This window comes from Neomonachus schauinslandi, chromosome 15, assembly GCF_002201575.2.
Source record: "Neomonachus schauinslandi chromosome 15, ASM220157v2, whole genome shotgun sequence".
In the NCBI taxonomy this organism is placed as follows: domain Eukaryota; kingdom Metazoa; phylum Chordata; class Mammalia; order Carnivora; family Phocidae; genus Neomonachus; species Neomonachus schauinslandi.
Window position 1 is genome coordinate 16,257,563 of NC_058417.1, and position 23,700 is coordinate 16,281,262.

Sequence of the window (23,700 nt, forward strand, 5' to 3'; positions counted from 1 at the left end):
TTGGATTCCAAGACATAACACTTCATGTCTTCTCCTACCTCTCTGTCTGCTCTTTCTGTCCTTTCCTGCAGTCTCCTCTGTCTTCACCCGTTTCTTAAATGTTGCTGTTTCTAGAGTTAATGGTATCTCCATATGGCTTCCTTGTAATAAACAGTAAAAGATGCACCATACTCTGAGCACAGCCCTGGGCCAGGGGGGTGTGGCTTGTCAAGTAGAGCTTGGACTAGGCTTCAGGTCCTATTCACCCCAATCAGCCTGGCACCCTTGTGCCTCGAACACCCTATAAAGCTGCATGCTGCCACCCAGGGTATTACCCTCAGTCCTCATTCCTTTTTTGCTTTACTCTCCTTCCCTCTGCAACCTCATTGACTCTCATGGTTCTAAGACTGGCGTGTCTTACTTAATCTCTGGACATCTTTTCATTTATCTCCTGTACTTTTGTTCTTGGGGGTCCTGTGGGTGCCCCAAACTTGCCAAGGCCCGAACTGAACTCATTATCTGCTTGCTTACATACTCCCAAATATCTATTTTTCTGTATTCCCTCTCTGGGGTAATGACACCACCATCCAGCTTCTCATTCAACTGAAAACTTTCCAGATTATCTGTGTCTTTTCCCTTTCCTCAGTTTTTTTTTTTTTTTAAAGATTTTATTTATTTGACAGAGAGAGATACAGCGAGAGAGGGAACACAAGCAAGGGGAGAGGGAGAGGGAGAAGCAGGCTTCCCGCGGAGCAGGGAACCCGATGCGGGGCTCGATCCCAGGACCCTGGGACCATGACCTGAGCCGAAGGCAGACGCTTAACGACTGAGCCACCCAGGCGCCCCTTTCCCTTTCCTCAGTTTAAGGATCATCTCCCAAAGGCACTACCGGAACAGCCTCCTAACTAGTTTCTCTAACTCCAGAATCTCTTCCCTCTAAGTCACCCTCCTCATTGGGTTTCTTTCTTTACACAGAGTTGAGCATACTGCTTCTTTGTTTAAAAACCGATTCTTCTAATTAATCATAGGATAAACTACAGATGCTGGGGCATGGCATATAAAACCCTTCATATCCCGACCAAACCTATCTTTCCAGTTCTGTACCTTGCTCCTGATCTCAACACCTTCCTTGCTCTGAACCACATCAGACTATGATGCACAGTTTCTTCAACATGGTTTTGCCATGTGCTTTAATGCTCTGTACCTTTGCTGGCGCCTTCTGTGCCCTTCCTCTGTTTTTGTTTGTTTGTTTGTTCATTTTTGCCTTATAAAATCCCATCTACTCTAAGATTATGCTCACTTGTCATCTCTTTTTTCGGGCACTTCTGGCCCTAATTAGTGCTTCTCTCCTCCCTGGATCTACAGTACGACTGGTATGCTAGTATAGATTGTCTAAAAGTTATTTTGCATCCTCCCCACTGCATTGTGAGTTTCTTAAGGGCAAGCTTAAGCTTTGTTGGTCTCTCTATCATCAGCAGCTTGCTCTGTACCTGGTACATGGAAGATATTGGATACAATTTTATAAGTTGAATTGGGCAGGATGGCGAGACATCATTTTGTGAAGGACCAATGATTTTTTTCAGCATAATATCAGCCTGTTCCTTTTCTTCAGACATCAGAAGAATCTCAAAATAGAGGGCACCTGGGTGGCTCAGTCGGTTAAGCATCTGCCTTCGACTCAGGTCATGATCCTGGAGTCCCAGGATGGAGTCCTGCATCCGGCTCCCTGCTCAGCCGGAAGTCTACTTCTCCGTCTGCCCCTCAGCCTGCTCATGCTCTCTCTCACTCTCAAATAAATAAATAAAATCTTAAAAAAAAATCTCAAAATAGGACAGTAGATGAGCCCTGTTGGAGATAGTTATGTCATATCCCCAAACTTTGGCTAGGTCTCTGTAGAGACATAGAGATTGTGCTTTCTCAAATAACTAGTTTCTGAGTGTGGAATTTTCCAGATAATAGGGTACCTTAGAACCAGCGATGATTTTCAATCTAGGACCTAGGTTCCGGGTCCCACAATAGACTCTCATTGTTCTGAGTTGCAGAAAGGATTTTCAATAAGGCAGATATATTTGTATTTGCTTTATCATCTGTGGGCCCCATCCCAACATCTCATTAAAGGTTGAGGTTTCAGAGCACGAAAAACAATATAAAAAAAGGGGCTTCGAAATGTCAAAACCTTCTAAAACAACTGACTCATCCTAAAAGCCCGTGGACAGGATAGGGGTGCTCATTTGCAGGCAATACAGTGTTGATGCGTCGGACTGACCTCCGTCATTCCCCTTAGTTAAGCCCACAGTACATGCTGGGCTAAGCAGGAAACGCTCTCTGACTCCGTGAAGCCCAGAATGGGTAGTTTCCTTGAAATGAGCAGATGTGTATTTGTAGAACCGTGGTAGTAGCTTCTGAGTGGGTGCGAAAGAGCTTGGTTCCAATTCTCCCTCAAATACAGGAACTTGGTTTTGACTGGAATCCAAGCAACAAGTTGCCATCGAAAATGCAGTGAATGGTCAGCAAAGGATGCCCATAGGAAGAGCCTTTGGGAAGTGTGTGTGTGTGTGTGTGTGTGTGTGTGTGTGTGTGTGTGGATCAACCCATCCTAAGCGTGTGTGTGTGAGAGACAATCAACCCTTCCTAAGCGTGTGTGTGTGTGTGTGTGTGTGTGTGTTTGTGTCGATCAACCCATCCTAAGCCTACGCTTAATAATGCAGCCCGTCAGCTCCGCCCACTGCCTCGAACGTCCTTTAGGCTCCTGGAAAGGCTTGCTGGGTCCAGTCCCCAAGGTCAGAGTATTCGGGCTCTGGGCCCGGCGCGGAACCGCTCGGCCACCCCGGCAGCTCGGAAGCGGCAGCCCAGCGGGCCAGGCGGCCGGCGGCGCGTGGGCCCAGTGCGGGCGGCGCGGAGGTAGGGAGGGGGCGCCGGCGGGCGGCGGCGCGTGGTGAGCCCGCCCGGTCGGCCCTCCCCCGGGCGGGGCCAGCCCACACGGCGCTGACTCAGCAACGCGAGGGGGAGTTTTGTCCCTCCGCGGACCCCGTTTCCCCGGGCCTCAGCCCTCCGCCGCCACCGAGCCGGTTCCCCCTTTCCGGCGCTCGGGCTGCGAGCGGCAGGTCCGGCATCTGAGGCAGCGAGCTGCGGTGTAACCCCGGTGCTCCCCACTGAGAACCCCGAAACTACCGTTCCCCAGCCGGGCGGTGTGGCCACCATGAACAACGCGGGTGAGGCGCCGCTCTTCCCCGCCGAGGCCCTACCGGGGTCCTCTCTGGGGGGTGCTCGGCTGGGCCCCGGAGGCCCGGCGGCGGGGGGAACCGGGCCTGGGACCGGGGGCGATGGCGGGAATGGAGCTTTCTGGGCGGGCTGGAGCGGTGTTGGAGGGAGACGGCCCTTGCGGGAGGTCGCCGGTAAAGCGCTTCGCCGCCGCAAGGGTCACCTCTGGCTGCTCGGTCTTCCGAAGTTAGAGCCAAGCAGTGGGAGTCTCGGATCAGCCCTCTTCAGCCTCCTTTTGGTGTTATAAATACCATTTGGTCTTCCAACAGGACTGAATTCGGAGAAGGTAGCTGCTCTGATTCAGAAACTGAATTCCGACCCTCAGTTCGTACTTGCCCAGAATGTCGGGACCACCCACGACCTGCTGGACATCTGCTTGAAGAGGGCCACGGTACAGGGTGCTCAGCATGTGTTCCAGCACGCTGTGACTCAGGAAGGCAAGCCAGTCACCAACCAGAAGAGCTCAGGTGAGGTCTTACAACTCCTTGCACACTTCTGTTGACCTTCCTGACAGTGCCCCATTTTGATGTCTTAAGAGTGGTCTTGAGTAGAAGTTTGTGTTGAAGGAACTTGAAGTAAATTTCCAGAGAACAGGCACAGGGAAAGGCAGGTCCAAGGACATTACCTTGTGACTTGTTTTGGTCCTCTGTGCCTTGATAGTGTATCTGCTTTGAGCACTTAAGTGTCAAGTCCGTGGTCATCTGTTTGAATGTAATTCACTATATTCTGTCCTGAAGTTAGGTGACGGTAGCCCGGTGTCTTGGAGATATGTGTTCTTGGTACAAAATGAACCATGCAAAAATGCTCATGCTCTAGAAACTCCCCAAGATGTTCTTGCCCTGAAGGCCATACAGGCTGTGGAAAAGACACAATTTAATTGTATCAAAATATCATCAAATGTTATTTTTAAGTAGGCTTTTTGGTTGCAGTTTGAGCAGATATGCTAATGGGCTCACTTCCTGCTAATAGACCAGTTTGTAATATAGAAAAATACTCAGTTCTCATGCCTTACTGGTCAAGAGCTCTTGTTTTGGTGTCTAGCACCACTGTCAGAAAAACAGCTACAGTGAAAGATTCCTGGATAACCAGTCTTTCACTGTAGCTGTTTTTCTGACACTGGTGCAAACTGGTTATTCTTATATCAAAATTGTACTAAAAGAACTTTTTAAAGTGTATCCATTTAAAAACTATTCCCAGTCTATTTTTTTTTAAATATTTTATTTATTTGAGAGAGAGAGAACACAAGCGGGGGGAGTGGGAGAGGGGGAAGCAGACTCCCCACTCAGCAGGGCGTGCAATGTGGGGCTCAGTCCCAGAACCCTTGGATCATGACCTGAGCTGAAGTTAGACACTTAACCGACTGAGCCACCCAGGTGCCCTACTCCCAGTCTATTTTGACAGAAAGCAATCAGTCCTTGCTGAGAGCCAGTCAGAATTCAAAGTGTACATTTCATATGGATATATTTTATTGTATGTAAATTATACCTCAATAAAATTGATTTTTAAATGTTAAGAAAAAAAAGCTATGACTTTGCCGTAATTACTGTTTTGCCATAGTAGGAAGTGCTTGGGATAGTGTGGACTGTCAGGCTACAAATGATCCAGTTAGTAATGTCACAGTGGTCCTACACAGTTCAGATTGCAGTGACCTCTTAGGGAAAAGCCTGGAAATGTGCCTCTGGAATAGATCAGGCCTTATATATTCTGTAGTATCACTTTTATTTACAGCAGATACAAATAGCACATGAGCTATGGAGTTTATTTTGGTGTAGTTTTCACATTAACAGCTCATCCAGATTTTCTTTACCGGGAAATAATTTATGTGAGAGAGGTGGCATCCAGACAAACCCAAGGTAAAGATGAGCTCAGTCATTAGTGACTTTCAAAAACCACTATAGTTACTTATTTTTAATTGTTTTTTCTTGTTACAAAATTGGTATTTTTTTTTTAAAAGATTTATTTATTTCTGGGGGCTCACAGGCAGGGGGAGGGGAGAAGGAGAGGGAGATAGAATCCTCAAGCAGACTCCCCTTTGAGTGTGGAGCCTACCATGGGCTCGATCCCAGGACCCTGAGATCATGACCTGAGTCAAAATCAAGAGGCAGCCACCTAACTGACTGAGCCACCAGGTGCCCCACAAAATTACTGTTCTTCAATGTAGAATATTTGCAAAATACGAACAGTATATATTTTTTCTGTCAGGTCTTTATTCTGTGTGTGTGTGTGTGTGTGTTTAATATAGGTGGATACCTTACGTATTGTTAGGTAACCTATCTGCCTTTTTCACTTACCCATATAGCATGAACATAAGTTCATAGCAGTAAGGAAGTTATGCCGAAATAAAAGTCAAGGTTTTTCCCTCTGAATTTTCCTTTAGGAAAGAGAGAGTTACACTTTGTTTGAGGCCTACAAAGATCCTCATAATGAGCACTCTTGGTTAATTCATTTTGAAGTAAAATACAATTTGGCAAGCACTTTACTCTGAAATGACCTCAATCTGTGCTAGTTTGGGATGTTTATAGAGATCATTTGATTGAATCAGTTTTTTAAAAAGGTGAAAAATTTGAACATAGTATATTCCTAGGACAGGACCTCACATGGAAATGTTGGGTATCATTATAAATAGGCTAAAGATCACTTAAATCAGTACAGGCAATGGTGACATTGTAGAGTTTGTGATTATCTGCTTACTCGACAAGTGAAGAATATGATTGTAAAATTGACACTGGGATACAGTTTTCAGGGACAGCATCAGCATCATGCATGAATTCGAAACATTGCTGTGACTCAAACATACTAGATGGAAGAAAGATGATGTGTTCTGATTGTAAGAGTGGGTCTAATGATGGCAAAAGCACTGATACCAAGATGCAAGTGAAGAGTGAATCAGTGTGAAAATGACATATGTGAAAGTGGAAAAAACAATGCTGTATCAATTTATTAATGTTAACATGATTTTAAATATCTATGTATTTAAATTACTAAATGTTGTAGGTGGACGTTTACTATTTAATCTATATTTTTCAATGCCTGACGATCCAGTTAGCTAAAAAACTTTTTCTTTTTTTTTCTAACGATTTTATTTTATTTATTTTTGAGAGAGAGAGAGTGCACCTGTGTGCGGGAGAGGGGGGCCATGGGGGGGCAGAGGGAGAGGGAGAGAGAGAACCCCAAGCAGGCTCCACACCCAGTGCAGAGCCCAGTGTGGGGCTGTATCACAGTGAGATCATGGTCTGAGCCAAAATCAAGAGTCGGATACCTAACCAACTAAGCCACCCAGGCGCCCCTAAAGATTTAATTTTTTAAGTAATCTCTACACCCAATGTGGGGCTGGGACTTACAACCTTGAGATCAAGAATCTCATTCTCTACTGATTGAGCCAGCCAGGCATCCCAACAACTTTTTCTTTTGAATTCTCTATGGGAGAATGGGGAATGACTTATATTAGGGTCATCTTATGTTGAAGCATACACTATATCTTCCAGATTAAAGGGTAGGGTCTTTTTAAAGCTTTTGTCATATATTGCCAAATTGCTCTCAGATCTTTTGTACCTGTTTAGACCTCTATCCAGACTGTATAATAATGCTATTTCCCAAATCCATCCCAATACTGGGCATAATCAGTTAAAAAATAATGTATCCCCATCTAACAGGTGTCTTATGATGAACTTCAAAAAATGTTTCTTTGCCATTTGTAATTTTTTTGGCCATTAAATTATCTATTCATGATCTCTGCTCATGTCTTTCTAGCAATATTTCTTTTTCTAATGTGATTTTCTTAGGTGATTTGTATTGGATTCTTTAAATGATATGTAAAAAGTTTTTTTCATATGTTAAGGATATTAAGCCTTTGCATATATATTTCAAATACTAAGTCCTACCTTTCTTGTTTTGTTGTTGTTTTAATCTTCTGTTCTTTCTGATTTAGTTTTAAATTGTTCAAGATCTTGTCATGCATTCAGTTTTGGGAAACAGGGATAGGTCAATGTAATCTATGTGAACACTCAGTCTAATTTCTTGGTTTGCTTTCTTGTTTCAGGGCGATGCTGGATCTTTTCTTGTCTGAATGTTATGAGACTTCCATTCATGAAAAAATTAAATATTGAAGAATTTGAGTTTAGTCAATCTTATCTCTTTTTCTGGGACAAGGTAGGGGACTGATCTTGCAAGATTATCGTTTCAGTATCAACCTTGGTAGGGACGATCTCTTCACTTCTTGCTTTTCCAGTTGTAATTTGCCTTCCATTATAGGCGGGACACCACTTATTCTGATTTCCAAAGTATCAAAGGTTGACTCTTCAAAGGCAGAACTGCTTTTGGTTGGTAGGTGGCTACTTTTTGCAATGGAATAAGTCTACTTACTGACTCACCTACTGCATCTTTGTTTCTTAACTTATTTAAAATTTTTTATTTTGTTTTTAATAATTTCTCCTTTTACCATCTTTATTTAGGTTACTTGGTCTTTCTAGGACCTAATTTCCCATCTCTGGGTAGTACTTGTTTGAAAAACAGTAAATAATTTTATTTCATTTTTTAATTTTTAAAATGTACATCATATAAGAGTTCATTAAATGTTTACTGATTAAGACTCTAAATATCAGATTTTGTTTCAAAATCAGTGCATTGTTTTGGATAAACTACTGGAATGTATCTACAGAAATATAAGAAGAAACTTTAAATATTCTTATGAAGCCAGATACTGATATTTAATTAGCAACTTTAGTTTAAAAATACCTACTATGGTGGGTCTGTGGTAGGCCCAAGACTCCTGTTGTGTTGCTAATGCCAATAAAAGTATTAGCTCTCTGTCCCTTTAATTTTATTTAACTTCTCTTATCTAGGTTGAACGTTGTTATTTCTTCTTAAATGCTTTTGTGGACACAGCCCAGAAAAAGGAGCCTGAGGATGGTAGGCTGGTGCAGTATTTGCTTATGAATCCTGCAAATGATGGTGGACAATGGGATATGCTTGTCAATATTGTTGGTAAGAGCCTTTCTGTAATGGAACTGAAACTCAGCATGCTCAAGCAAGGCTTTGTAGTTGGGCATGGGCCATTTCTTTGGTGGTTATATACCGAGTAGAATTAGTCTCCCAGAAGGGTATACAGTTAGCTCTAAGAACCTTTATCTCACACTCTCACCTTTTAAGTACCTTTCTTAAATGAGAGGTAAGGAGATAGCTACTGTGAAGAGTTGGTTGGAAAAGAAGCGGTTGTATTAAATAGAACTAACTTTTTATGAAAAAGCTTATCTCTTTTCCATTAATGTAATCAAGACACATATTGAAACTGCAACTGTTTAAAAATATCCTCGTCCAAAAAAGTGTCTTTTGGGAAAACTTCATCATGCTGAGCACTTTACAAAGTATTATAGATAAAAAGAATGGAATTCACTCTTAGATATATTGATAAATATACAGATTAAATGACCTGTTTATTAATATGAAGCATAAGGTTGTTAAGTTTTCTGACTTAGACCAGCAAAATACGGCCTGTTCTTTAAAGCAATAGCTATTTTTGCCACAGTTTCTAGTGCTGGAGTATGCTTTTACCTTATTGAACACCAAAATGTGTTTTCTTTTAGAAAAATATGGTGTCGTCCCTAAGAAGTGCTTCCCTGAATCTTATACGACAGAGGCAACCAGAAGGATGAATGATATTCTGAATCACAAGGTGCAACATATGGAGCAGGGTGGGATTGAATTTAGTATACTTACCTTAAAACTCTTAACTAATTTTCCAGGGGGATTCCTGGGCATTTCAGTGTACACAGTTTATGTACAAGGTAGCTACTCAGTGTCTATCAAAGGCAATGTAGTTACGTATTAACTTTAAAAATAATTGAGATTAGAGGTTTTTTTCTTTTTAAAAACCTTCTGCTTTTATTTCTATTGATTTAAATGTTTTCTTATGTGTACTGAGGAAAGAGAGTCCCATGCTTAAAATGGGCCGTAAGCCCATTGGATTCTAGTGGAAGTTGGCTGGGAGAGCTTTATGTTCTAGTAAAACCAGAGAGAACTATTTGTGAGACTTCCTTAAAGAGTATGCAGAGTTCTGAGGCATCCCCAGACCACATCAGTGTAGTTTATCCACCCACTAAAGATTTGTTGTGGTCACTGAACTGCTTTTTATTGCTTCAATTATCTTAGTGAATCATTCTCTTTCTCTACATAACCCATTTTCCCAAGGCAGGATATATATATGTATATATATATATATATATATTTTTTTTAAATTAATTAATTAATTTATTTTTTTGAGTAAACTCTACACCCAGTGTGGAGCTTGAACTCACAAACCCAAGATCTAGAGTTGCATCCTCTACTGACTAAGCCAGCCAGGCACCCCCAAGGAGGGTTATAAATCTTATAGGGATGCTGCTCTACCAGCCAGACATCTTTTTTGAGTACTGGGAGTTGCCAGAATCTGCTCTCTTGATCTACAAGGCTGAAATTGGATTTGTCACCCCTGGGAGAAAGATTACATTTTTAAATCAACTATAGATGTGTTTCCCCAATATTAGAAGTAGGTTATTTTTCACCCAGGAAACTCAGAATTCTTATCCACAAGTTAAAAGATCCTTAATAGTATATCTTTGGATTTCATTTTAGAGGAGAGCAAGATCCTTTTTAGAGCACTTGGTTAGATTTAAGACTCTCCTTTATCTTAGGTACTTTCAAAATTGAAAACAACAAAAATGAAAACTATAGGGGTGGCATAGCCATTGTTATAATTATTTGGTAAAGAAGGAGAAGCGAACAACCAGTAAAATTCTAAATAAAAATCTACTCGAGTGACTTAGTGGCGTAGTCATCTTAAGTTTCCTGCTTTTCCTAGGGGTGACAGGTGTTACGGAATCAGACGTTTTCCCCATAGCCAGGCACATACTATCCCAGAGGGTATCATCAGTTGCAGAACAGGAACAGTTCCATCTAGAATTCTTTGGGAGTAAGCCATGTTTTTTCCCTTTATGGAAAATTTTTAGCTATGTGTTTAAGTGGACTGGTTGGGGAAAAACATACATGTTTTTATGAACTTTGCCCTGGATCTTGGCTTAGTTATACTTCAAAAGAACTAGGAGTGGTCTACCAGGCTCGTTTACAGTTGAAGTTGGGTTAACTATTTGGAGTACTGAATAAGTTTCTGTCGTAGTTGAGAGAATTCTGTATACGACTACGGAACCTGGTACACAGTGGAGCGACCAAAGGAGAAATCTCAGCCACACAAGATGTCATGATGGAGGAGGTAATAACAATTATTTGGATTTTTTGTGATTGTTCTAAAGAGCTCTCAAAATATTTCCATCGGTTAAACTGATTAGGAAGCGTAGTCATTGCAGTAAATGTAGAATTGAATTGAAAATTACTTACTTTACAGCTGAAAAAACTGAGGTTGTAAACTTTGTATTTTAGTATGGGACTTGCATTTAACATCTGATTCTCAATTTAATGTTCTGTATAATTCATTCTTTTATTCATTTCATAAATATTGAATACCTGCTAGGACTTTGGCACTAGGGATACAAAAAAGAGAAAGACATAGTCTCTACAAAGTATTCGATCTCTTGGAAAAAGAAACACATGAATAGTTATGGTAAATCCTATGTCACAGGTTTGTAAAAAAGGATTTTTTAGTCCTCTAGGATTCCCTCCAGAGGAGGGAGTAACTAATTCAATGAGCTGAAGGTTTTGTAGGGAAGATATTTGAACCAGCTCTTAAAAAGCAATAGGAATTTATCAGATGGATAATTGGGAAGACCATTCCAGACAAAGGGAATTGCATGTACAGTGGCATGAACAAAGGTAGAATCCTTAGAGAATAGTGTAGCTGAAACATAACATCTTCTGTGTGATTGGTAGCAAATAAAGCTAGAAAGGCAGAGCTTGGGTAGTGGCCAGGAGTCTTGGCTTTATTTTGTAGGAATAAAGATGGGAAGCTATTGATGGTTATGTCACTTAAAATTATGTAAAAACATTTTGGAAAACATAAAAAGCATTAAACAAATGTTAGGTGGTAATAGCTATTATCAAGGTAGTTAATCTTTATTACTTAAGACTATACATAATATAGATGAATATGTATAAAACTATGAATTACTTTGAGAAAAGAAAAAGCATTTCCCTTTTTCATCCAGTGGGCCCATTACTAGGAACCAGTCAACTAACAGTTTCCTTTCAAAACTGTTTGTATGGAATTAAAATGACCTAACTTTTTCACTGCTATGGACAAACCTAATGCTTCACTCGTGTTTTCCTTTGAATTTCAGAGAGCCAATAAAGTGTAGTTGAGAGCATGGTCCCTGGAGTCAGACTGTCTGAGTTCTAGTCTTCTCATTATTTAACAGGTGTGTGACCTGGGACAGGTTCCTTAAGCTCTCAGGTCTGTTCAATTATAATGTGTCTAGCCCAGTGCTTAACACAGTAGCTGTTTCTTTTTCTTTTTTTTTTTTTTTTAAGATTTATTTATTTATTTGAGAGAGAATCTCTCCCGACATGGGGCTCAATCTCACAACCCTGACATGGCCTGAGCTAAAACCAAGAGTAGGACACTTTACTGACTGAGCCACCCAGGCGACCCTATTTCTTGAATATTCATTGAGTGGATTGAATGCAGGGGTTTCATTTTCCTAATGCATTTAAATTATCTCATATCTGCCTCTTTCTTCTAAGGATTCCTATTTAGGAAAGGTATCTGAGTGTAGTAGAAAAAAATAGTCTTTGGAGTTAGACATGGATTTCAGTTTTGGCTTTATCACTTACAGCTCTTTGATTTGGGGTAATATGCTTAACCAGTCTGAGATTCAGTTTGGGATTTAAAATATATTCCTCATTGGATTTTTGTGGAGATCAAATAAGGAATTAAATAGAAGAATGCAAGGTATGGTGTAAGTTGGCTGGGAGAGCTTTTGTCACCCATAGCACATACAGTTGTCCAGTAAGTGTTAGTTCTCTTCCTTCCAGCTTGGAATAATCTCTCTTGTTGAGGCCGTATTTCCTGCATAATTTGCCTTCATTTATGATTATAGTAAAATGGTAGGGTGTAGTAAGAATGAAAGTTCTGTAAAGAGTTATGGAAAAGAGCCTAGATAATATTTCTTGCAAATCATAAGCATCCTGTTGGCTTTTGTTGTTTGTTTTAATGATCTTTCAAATGGATCAAATGGATCTAAGATCCATGTCCTGACCCTGGGATTAGCTGATAGAAATTAGGGCAGATATATTTAATATATTTTTCCTTCCCTGCTCCTACCTCGGAAAAATAGTAAAACACCACCTTACTGAGTCCTGAGTATGGATGTTTTATAAGATTATTTACCTAATGATTCTGCCTAAACTGTTGACTACAGAATTCTGTGTGGTAGGTCTTTAGATTTTTACAGTCCCCTAAACCCCTCTTTATTGATCCTGACTCTGGTAATGAAGAGTCTAGCTATAGTTTTAAAGCCACAAATTAGTACCTATGATTTGCCTAGACCTGTAGGCACATCAAAATAATGACTAAATCAACAGCCATGAAGCTCAGATAGCTTTGAATGAAATGTGTTTGTACTAAAGGCATTATTTAGAGAAGTGCAGGTTGCTTGTTGCGATGACAGACCAGACAGATCCATTTTGGAAACATGTAGTCACCTCTATTGCAGTGTTTTCTCGGTGCGTCTACTCTTTTTTAGCCTCCAGATCTCCTTGGGATTATTAATGTATTCTCTCAAAACTGTTAAAAACAAAACATAGAATAAAGACTAGAAACAATATTTACCAAGGTCGTGAGAAGAGATAGGAAGCCACTGTGATTTGCTTAAGAAATTCTATAGCAGTGGCTCTCAGGAATATAGGCCTAGGCTTGCTCCAGATGTGCAAGATCAGTTTCCCTGAGACCAGAGCCTAATTATCTGTATTTTTATTTTTTATTTTAAAGACATCTTTGAATAAAAAACATTTTCTAAATATCAAAAATATAAGAAGTATACAGTGAAAAGTCTTCTTCCCGTCCTGTTCTCCATCCTTCTAGTTTTCATGTATCCCCCAGTTTTATTAGTTTATTATATTAGTTGTTAGTTATCCCTCCAGAAACCTTTTTTTTTTACAATCCAATATGAATTTATATTATTTTTCTCCTCCTTTTTCTAAAGAGATGTTAGTATATTACTCATATTGTTCTGCATAGTGGTTTTTTTTTTTTAACTTAATATGTCTTGGTAACCTTTCTATATTGATACATAAAGAGTTTCTGCATTTTAAAAAATATTTGCGTAGAATTCTGTTTATGAATGTACCATAACTGATTTATTTGGTCCTTAGTAATGGACATTATGATTATTTTCAAGCTTCTATTAAAAATATAGTAAAAAATCTTGTACATACATCATTTTGCATATATGCTTGTATACTTGTAGGTACGTTTCTAGAAGTAGAATTTTTTTTTTTTTTAAGTAGGCTCCATGGAGCCCAGTGCAGGGCTTGAACTCACAACCCTGAGATCAAGACCTGAGCTGAGATCAAGAGTTGGACACTTAACCAACTGAGCCACCTAGGTGCCCCAAAGTAGAATTTTTTTTAAAGTAAGCTTTACTACACCCAGTGTGGGCTTGAACTCATGACCCCGAGATCAAGAGTTGCATATTTTACCGACTGAGCCAACCAGGTGCCCCAAAGAAGTAGAATTTGTGAGTCAGAGAAAATATTCATTTGTAATTTCAATATGTAATGCCAAATTATCTTCTTTGGGGATTATACCAGTTTATACTCTGATCAGCAACAATATCTGATAGAATCTTCCCTCCCACCCCACCCCCCCGCCCCGTTAGTTTTATCAAGGCAATATATTTATCAAACAACTGGATACTTACTAATCTGATAGGTAAACAGTTGAAAGATCAACAATCTGATAGGTAAAGTATCTCATTCTAGTTTCAATTTATATTTTCTTACTTTGAGTGGGGCTGAGCATCATTTCTGTGAACTGTCTATTCGTATCTTTAACTTGTTTTTCTTTTCTTTTATAATTTCTAGGTACTCCTTACCCCTTAACCCTTTTTGATATAAATTGCATTTTTTTCTTAGTCTGTTGTTTATCTATGTATGATATGCTTTTTTTTTTGCTACGCAGAATTTTTTACTTATATATAAGTCAAATTTGAAATCTTTTATAGTTTTTTAATTAGAAAGGCTTTTCTCTAATTATGAAAGAATTCTTCCATTTTTCTTCTAATACTTGTTGCGTTTTGATTTTTATATTTGAATCTCTAATCCATTTAAAATTTTTCCTGACATAGAGTATGAGGTTTGGATCTAACTTTTTTCCCCCAAAGGCTACCCCGTTTACCCACATTTTTTCCTCTCCATCCTCTCTCTACCCCTTAATTTGATGTCGTTTTTATCATTCTAAAGCCTCTGGGCTTTCAATTTTGTTCTGTTAGTTTATTCATTTGCCAATAACTCTATTTTAGTTGCTGGAGCTACTTATAATGTTGTAGTATTTGTGAGGCTAGTTCTATCTCATTCTTCTCTTACTGTTTTCCTGGCTAATTTTGTTTTAGCATCTGTCCAATTAAGGCATCTGTACTTTTAAAAGCTTCTCAGATGATTCTGGTTAAGATCCACTGCTGTGAAGAAATAACGTTTTCTGTATGGTCTTCTCTTTTGGATTCTGGAAGAGAAAAGGGAATTATTCTTTTAATAGCCTTGGAGGACATCTCTGACACTGAATAAGGAACTAACCTCAGGTTAGTTCTTCAAGGTTCTTGAAGGAAAGAGATAATGTTCACCTATTATTTTCCCTTTTTACTAAAGAGATATAATCAGGAAAATCAATAAGTACTAGTTAAAATTCTGAAGTAATATGAACTAAATATTTAAATTCAGGCAGTCTCCTTTAAGTATTCTGGAGCTGAAAGTTAGTTGAATTCCTTCAGGAATGAAAATTTCATATCTCCAAACAATATAAAATCCTTAGTTAAAATGGAGATAAATTGTGTATCATGTTTGCTTACAACCCTAAATACATTATACATCATTATCTGTCATGAAAACCAAATGTAATGAAGACCTTTATTCCTTAACTTTGTGAACTATCATTTAAATGTCTTCATTGGATCTGAAGTCACATTTTTCTTTTTAGCCCATTGAGGATCAGAATTGTTTTGAAAATAAACCTGCATTTCTTCTATCGTAGTTAGTGGATATTATAAAAAGAAAAACAAAAGCCTGGGAACATGTTTTCTTCTTCTTGAAGTAGATGAAAAACTTTTATCCTCCCAACTCTTGACTTGAAAAAATGTTCAAAATTGCTTGCTGAGTCAGACATGGATCCAACCAGCCCAAGATTCTATTTTGATGGTAGCACCCAGGGGGCATACTGTGTGAAGCATTCTGGACCTCCACAGCATTCATTCAAATATTTCTCCGTGCCTGTTATATGGGAGGAGTTGCAGAGAATACATTTTAAGTAACTTACATTTAGTAGGGGAATAAAATATGTAATACAAAGTGAAGTAAAGTAAATGTCTTAAGAGATATGCAAGCATATCTAATTCCAAAGATGGAATTGGTACATCTTCCTTGGGGGATCAAGAAAGGCTTCCTGGAGAAGGTTGCATTTGAGATGTGCTTTGGAATGAAGTGAGTTTGGAGTGAAAAGCATTCTAGATATGCCCAAGGCAGATTTGATGAGCAGTGAGCAGGCTAGTTTACCTAGAGTCTTAGGGAGGAGCTAGAATGGTATTTCTCAAAAAGGAATCGGAAATCTATGTGCATTGGAATCATCAAAAGCTTATCAAAAAATACAGATTTCTGGGTCCCACTGAAAATATACTGAATCTGAATCTCTGGGGATGGGCCCTGTAATCTGCATTAAATTAGTGATCCTGAGGCACATTGAAGCTTGAAGCTAGACTAATGTGGAAAGTTGGACATAACATCGTAAGAGTTTTGAACGTTAGGATGAGAGTTTAATTTAGTCGGAGATGAGCAGTTAGGAAAATTTTGGAGGAGTAATGTGAAATAAAGCTGCACTTTAGGAGATTAATTAGGTGAAGCTGGAAGGAGAGTTAGGGAGACCAGTTATGATGTTGTAGTTCAGGTGGCACTGATTAGGCCTGAACAAGGGTGGTGACAATAGAAATGGAGAAGAGGGGAGAAGTTGAGAGAGCTCTTAGAGGAAAAAGCTGTGTGACTTGGCAGCTTATCTGCCAAGAATTCATCATTAAAAATAATGTTAAGGAAGGGGAAGAATGAAGGGGGGGAAATCGGAGGGGGAGACGAACCATGAGAGACGATGGACTCTGAAAAACAAACTGAGGGTTCTAGAAGGGGGGGTGGTGGGAGGATGGGTTAGCCTGGTGGTGGGTATTGAGGAGGGCACGTTCTGCATGGAGCACTGGGTGTTATGCACAAACAATGAATCATGGAACACTACATCAAAAACTAATGATGTAGGGCGCCTGGGTGGCTCAGTTGGTTAAGCGACTGCCTTCGGCTCAGGTCACGATCCTGGAGTCCCGGGATCAAGTCCCGCATCGGGCTCCCTGCTCGGCAGGGAGTCTGCTTCTCCCTCTGACCCTACCCCCTCTCATGCTCTCTCTCTATCTCATTCTCTCTCTCAAATAAATAAATAAAATCTTTTAAAAAAACCCAAAAACTAATGATGTAATGTATGGTGATTAACATAACAATACAGAATTAAAAAAATAATGTTAAGGAAATGAATAAACACAAAGAAGAAAGAGAATCAGACCTATAAATATAGACAACAAACTAATGTTCACCAGAGGGAGGGGGTTGGGGGGATGGGCAGAATGGGTGAAGGGGAGTGGGAAATACAGGCGTCCAGTCATGGAATGAATAAGACATGGGAATAAAAAGTACAGCGTAGGGAATAGAGTCAATGGTATGGTAATAATGATATGTGGTGACAGGTGGGAGCTACACTTGGCTGAGCATAATAGCCTAATGTATAGAGGTGTTGAATCACTGTGTTGTACACCTGAAACTAATGTAACATTGCGTGTAAAAATTTTTTTCAAATTAAAAGATTTTTTAAAGAGTAAGGTTAAGGGTGCCTGAGTGGCTCAGTTGGTTAAGCGGCTGCCTTCGGCTCAGGTCATGATCCCAGGGTCCTGGGATCGAGTCCCGCATCAGGCTTCTTGCTCAGTGGGGAGCCTGCTTCTCCCTCTGCCTGTCGCTCCCCCTGCTTGTGCTCTGTCTCTCTCTCTGACAAATAAATAAAATCTAAAAAAAAAAAAAAAAAAGAGTGAGGTTAAGGTTTTAAGTCTGGTAGCTGGGGGAATGTTGCTGGGGTTCACGCAAGTCAGAGAAACTATTTTCAGAGACCCCTGTGAAGAGGAGAAACGTTGGCTTTAAAGTGTCTAGTCCCAAGGCACTGTCCACTGGAAATGAGTTTCAAGCATATGGAAGCAATTCTGGAGCTCAGGAAAGGGAATGATCTAGAAAATTGATAGTGATGATAGTACAAATGGCTGAAGCCTTGGGGATGATTTAAATCCCTGAGGGAGAATAGAAGGTGTTGTGAGCATGTTATGAAGACACACATATGAGTTCTTTCCACAGTGTAAACTTTATTCAATCATAAAGCAAGATTAAAATAATTGTAAAGTAGGTTCAGGATTCCAAATTCAGTGACGTTTCACTGCATGTTTAATTTGGCTTCATACACATCACACAAGGCAAAGCACAATACAAAGTCTTACAGCAAGCAAGGTACAACAAGAGTAAGGAGTAAACAAATGCGAAGTCAGTCGGTGGTCACGCAGTTGAGATGAGGCCTTGGCCTGGTTAGGGTCACCTCTGGGCGTGCTACTTGTTATGTTCAAGCAGTGGAGAATCTGTTATGTTCAGAGATAAAACAGGCAGAGCCTCAATGGCAGTTGCCTTTTTGATTTGGTCAGATGTGAAAGGGTCAGCGTCTGGAGGGTCTGACAGTTTGCTGCAAAAATCCTCCATTTTCAGAGTTAATCAGGCATGGGCCTTTTGCAGGCTTCCTCTGATTCTGCTATCAGTTCTGTGTGTCAGCCTGTGCTGGATTTGGCGATCCAGTTATGGAATGGTTTTGGCTACGACACCCTTGGCTGCTTATGTCACTGCTTGATGTAAGTCACTGCTTGACATGAATGACTCCATCTTGCTCCCTACAGGGGGATAGAACAGATCTGAGTAAAGAATTCTGGAAAATATCCATTTCCGTAAAAGTGAGTGCCAGAACTATGCTGTGATGTAGGCACTGGTCATCAGGGTCAGATGTTGCAGACTGGTCAGAGAATATAAGCACGGAGAAAAGCCTGCTGATTTCCTGAATAGGGGTGTGTAGAATAGTGTCAATAGAAAGGGGAAGGGAAGGAGCTAGATGGAGAGGAGTCAGACCACGGCAAAAAAAGCAAGGCAGTTTCAAGAAGCTTAGCAGTGAAGAGAAGGAAAAAAGTTGATACTCATTAATTCCACAAGTATTATTGGAGTACCTACTAAATATTAAGCATTTCTAAGTTCTAGGAGTACGGTGATGACCAAGACAAGACATGGTCCCTGCTCTCATGGACTTTACATACTAGTGGAGGGAGACAGACAATACACGAGTAAATGAACAAGAAACTATCTAATATGATATGTACTTTGAAGAACAGATAATACGGTGATTGATGAGGTGGTCAGGAAAGGCCTTTCTGAGATCAAATTTGAGCTGAGACATGAGTAACAAGAAGACCAGCCATGCAGAGATGTGGATACAGAGCATACCAGACAGAGCGGACAGTAAGTGCAAAAGCCATAAGATGGGAGAAAGCTTGGTATTTTTGAAGAACAAAGGAAGGCAGTGTTGCTTGAGCTTGGAAAGAAGGTGGGGGAGTGGTTGGATGGGTCTCCTAGAGGAAAGGAGAACTGGCTTACATGTGTCCTGCAAGCCAGGGTAATGAGTTTGCATTTTATTCTAAATGAGGTAACCATGGCAGTTAAAAAAAAAAAATCCCTTTGAGTGTTTTGAGAATAGATAGTAAAACAAAGAGAGAAAGTAGGGAGACTAGTTAGGAGGCTCTTCTGGTCACGTAAAGGTTATCGTGTTTGGGACCAGGGTGGTGAGGGTGAGGATGGAGAGAAGTAAATACATTTTGGAATATATTTCCAAAGTGAAGCTCTCAGGACTCACTGAGGTGAAGGGGACATCAGGTGATGTCATGGTACCTTGAGGTGGAGGACTTGCAGATACGAGAGAAGGTGTTTTGGCAGTTAGGGCAGTGTGAGGGAACCAGTGTGTGGAAAGGGCGAGCAAATGCAAATGAGAAAAATAATAAATAATAAGGTTTTGGAGGAGGGAAAGAATAGATGTGGTCTGAAGTAGTGCTTTCAAACTTTAATGTGCTCACCAGTTCACTAGAGAGCTTGTGAAAATGCAGATTGATTCAGGTCTGGGTGGAGCTGGAAAGTCTGCATTTCTTTGATTCAAACACCACTCTAGAAGTAGCCTCAAAATCATCTTTTGACGGGGCGCCTGGGTGGCTCAGATGGTTAAGTGTCTGCCTTCGGCTCAGGTCATGATCCCAGGGTCCTGGGATCGAGCCCCGCATCGGGCTCCTGGCTCAATGGGGAGCCTGCCTCTCCCTCTCCCTCTCTCTCTGCCTCTCTCCCTGCTCATGCTCTCTCTCTCTCTCTCTGTATCTCTGTGTCTCAAATGAATAAGATCTTTAAAAAAAAATCATCACTTGAATATTAGTTATCAGCTCTCTGTATGAGCTCATTTAACATCACAGAAGGGCATATACCTTTTAAGTATACTTTTTAATGTCTTTCTCTGCCTGAAAATAAATTTAATGCCTCCAGAAAGTGTTTCCTCTGCCTGCTTTTGCAGGCACAGGTGGGTGTTCTTTATTTTTTTTTAATTTATTTATTTTAGAGAAAGAGAGGGGGGCCTGGGAGGGGCAGAGGGGGAGGGGGAGAGAGTCTCAAGCAGGCAGAGCCCCATGCGGGGCTTGATCCCAGGGTCCTGAGATCACGACCTGAGCTGAAACCGAGAATTGGATGCTTAACCAACTGCGCCACCCAGATGCCCCTTTTTGTTTTTAACAGATTGTTGCCTTTCTTCCACTCCCCACTAGAAGGCAGTAGAGAGCTGTCTTCTCTTCTCTGCATATGCGCAGTCACCAAGGTCCCTACTCCTTCCCTCTTGAAACTAGCTTATTTACCCACCACATGGAACTTTCTTCAAAGTTCAGCTGTTTTCTTTTACCACTTTTGTATACTATGGCCTTTCTACTCTGTGATCAATAGGTCGTTTTACCTTTGAGCCTAATTCCTCGATCAGTAAGTTGGAGCAAATGATTTCTTAAGGGCACTGTAGCTGTGCATTTTTGTAACAACAGAAGCAACTAATATTTCTGCAATGCTTTAGACTTTATTGTACACTGTCTCAACAACCCAGTGGTGTAAATACAAATGAAGATTCCAAGATTCTGTCACTTCTGTAGTGGTTCTAAGCACTGAAGTCTTTTGGCTCTGCCAGTTTCGCTCCATTACAAGTAGTTGGGTGGTTATCTTTGAACCACCTTTCCATTCTAACCCTTCTCATTACTACGGTTTCCCCCATTCCGTGTGTGCCTGTAGCAGCTTTAAGCTCTCACCCTTGTATGGATTCATGACTGACTCTCAACCATTGCATCCTCCCTTCCTCCTCCCACTTGATGTCTGTCTCCCCTTGAGCCAGGGATATGGGAATTGACTCAGTCCCACATCATTTGTCTTTAAAATTGAGATTCACACGTTCCATGCCTCATGTTTTCTGTGTCCTTTTTTCTTTTTCCATTCCCTTTATTGATTATTCACCATGTTAGACTTCAGCAAATCATTGAAAATGAGCAGATCTCCCTGGGTACAGTATTTTTAGAGACCAATTATAATGGACCTTTTTTCATAAAATTAGACTTGAGAGGTGGAACCCTTCTTTATAATTTACATTCTGCCTACTTACAGGCCATATAATAGGTAATAATATAGGCAATAAATACAAAATGGATATAAACTGCAAATAGGACTTGGGCCTTTCTGACCCCAGCTGCAGCTTTTCTGATACATTGCAGGTTGGTCCACAAATCCACATTTTGAGGTTAGTTTAAACGTAATTTTCATTAGCCAAGGATATGAAACCATAGAAGCCAGCTGGCCACAAGAGGCAGATATAGATGGGACATATGGCAACAGAGCTTCCCTTTACTCCCCAGAGTGTACAAGGGAAGGATCTCAGTGAGTCCTTCACCAAGATCAATTTTTGGCATACCACTGCCCTCTTATATTTGGCTCATGTCACAATTTTAAGACAACATTCTCTAACAATCTGTATTTAAGGGAATAATTACAAACATTGGATTCTCCTGGATATTTTGTTGTTATCGTTGTTTTTTTAAACTGTATTCAGAATCAGCGGGGTCAAATCATTATTGGGTTGGGAGGTTAGAGGAAAGCAGAATAGTTCCCAGGTGTCACTGACACATAGATCTCTCTGCCTTCGGCTTTCTAGCATTTTGGAAAGCCCATATTCCCTGAATCCACTCCCTTGGCTCTGTTTTAACACTTTTTGTCAGGTTGGTTCCGATACTAAGTTTAATATAAAATCACAGTTACGAGTCATCTCATTCAGTAAATATTTCTTTAATGCATATACCTGGTACTGTCTAGCTAGGCATTGGGGATTTAGCAGTGAACAATATAGACAGGAATCCTTGCCTTCATATAGTTTACTTTCTAATAGAGAGATGAATAAAATATATAAAAAGTATAATATGTCAGAAGGTAAGTGCTATGGAGAAAAATAAAGGAGAGAAAGATAGAAGTGCTGGGTTGGGGAGTGGATAATTTCAATTGAAGTCACAAATATATTTCCCCACGTGGACTAATTGTGGTTTTTCATATGTACTTATATTCTGAGTAATATGGTTATAGCCTTACTTTATTCAGTTGTGTGTAATGACTTGTGTTCAATGTCTGGTATCTTTCTTTTGTCCTGAATGCCAAGTGCATCTTGCGAGAAGCAGGTGACACTCCCAGGTTGACCACCAGAGAGCAGACTTGGCTGTCCAAAGCTCTCTTGTCAATTTTGTATCTTCGAGAACAGAGAATGTTATTTTAGAACAGCAGAGCCTCTTATCAAGAAGATATAGTATCAGGGCTTCTGGAGATTATACTTTGGAAGTTTTTTTTTTTTGAAGTTGGAGTTCATTTAACTATTGTTAGTTGGCTTGGAACCAAATATTCTTTCCAGAGTGTTACACACTGACCTAAATGTGAATGACTTTGGATAATTTATAATCCCAGTAAACAAGTAATATAAAACAAACAACATGTTTCAAATTATAGTTTTACTGAAATTCAAGAGAAAGAGATGTCACTCTTATCCTCATTCATGCCTTATAGGCATCTTTTTTTTTTTTTTTTTTAAAGATTTTATTTATTTATTTGAGACAGAGAGAATGAGATACAGAGAGCATGAGAGGGAGGAGGGTCAGAGGGAGAAGCAGACTCCCCGCCGAGCAGGGAGCCCGATGCGGGACTCGATCCCGGGACTCCAGGATCATGACCTGAGCCGAAGGCAGTCGCTTAATCAACTGAGCCACCCAGGCGCCCGCCTTATAGGCATCTTTAATAAAAATACAGATTTATAAAACATATGCATTAGGGCATAAGCATTTGTCTTGCAAAAGGATTCACCATAGAATCCATTTAGATAGTAAAAATGAATTTCCACTAATGCATTTTTGGAGAGAAAGGAAGAAATTATTTAACATTTTTTCTTTAGATAGAGCCAAATGGACAATAAGGTACTATGTAAATTATAGTGTAAAACATTTATATTTATATTTAAAATGTGTTTAAAAGTAAACAAATTCACCTAGTTGTCATAATCTTCACTGGGCCTGGCCCTAGCCTTTCCCTTTTATTGGCCACTGCCTGGCAGAGCTGGATAAACCACCCTTGGTTGACTGAGAATTGATCAAAATGGTCTCACTGATCAATATGGCCATACACATGTGACAAATACTATTTGGTAGTACACATCATTTAACAATGTGATGGTTACCAGAAAGGAGGGGGATGGGTGAAATAGGTGATGGGGATTAAGGCGTGCATTTGTCATGATGAGCACAGAATAATGTATGGAAGTGTTGGATCACTATATTGTACACCTGAAACTAATATAACACTGTATATTAACTGGAATTAAAATAAAAACTTAAGGGGCGCCTGGGTGGCTCAGCCGTTAAGCGTCTGCCTTCGGCTCAGGTCATGATCCCAGGGTCTTGGGATCGAGCCCCACATCAAGCCCCACACTGAGCCCCACATCGGGCTCCTGGCTCAGCGGGGAGCCTGCTTCTCCCTCTCCCTCTGCCTCTGCCTCTCTCCCTGCTCATGCTCTCTTTCTCTCTCTCTCTCTGTATCTCTGTGTCTCAAATGAATAAATAAAATCTAAAAAAA

The 23,700-nt window shown here is 40.2% G+C and overlaps 1 protein-coding gene across 1 annotated transcript in view; it reads left to right on the forward strand.

The window, feature by feature from the left end:
• The first annotated feature begins 2,741 nt into the window (after positions 1–2,741).
• The window catches only part of BLMH (bleomycin hydrolase), a 48,681-nt gene continuing 27,722 nt past the window's right edge, over positions 2,742–23,700 (forward strand). Inside the window, exons 1-6 of the mRNA XM_021703901.2 lie at positions 2,742–3,191; positions 3,510–3,707; positions 7,280–7,389; positions 8,082–8,223; positions 8,823–8,911; positions 10,391–10,483. Coding sequence (XP_021559576.1) covers positions 3,179–3,191; positions 3,510–3,707; positions 7,280–7,389; positions 8,082–8,223; positions 8,823–8,911; positions 10,391–10,483 — 645 coding nt within the window. The 5' untranslated portion in view covers positions 2,742–3,178. The remainder of the gene's footprint in view (positions 3,192–3,509; positions 3,708–7,279; positions 7,390–8,081; positions 8,224–8,822; positions 8,912–10,390; positions 10,484–23,700) is intronic.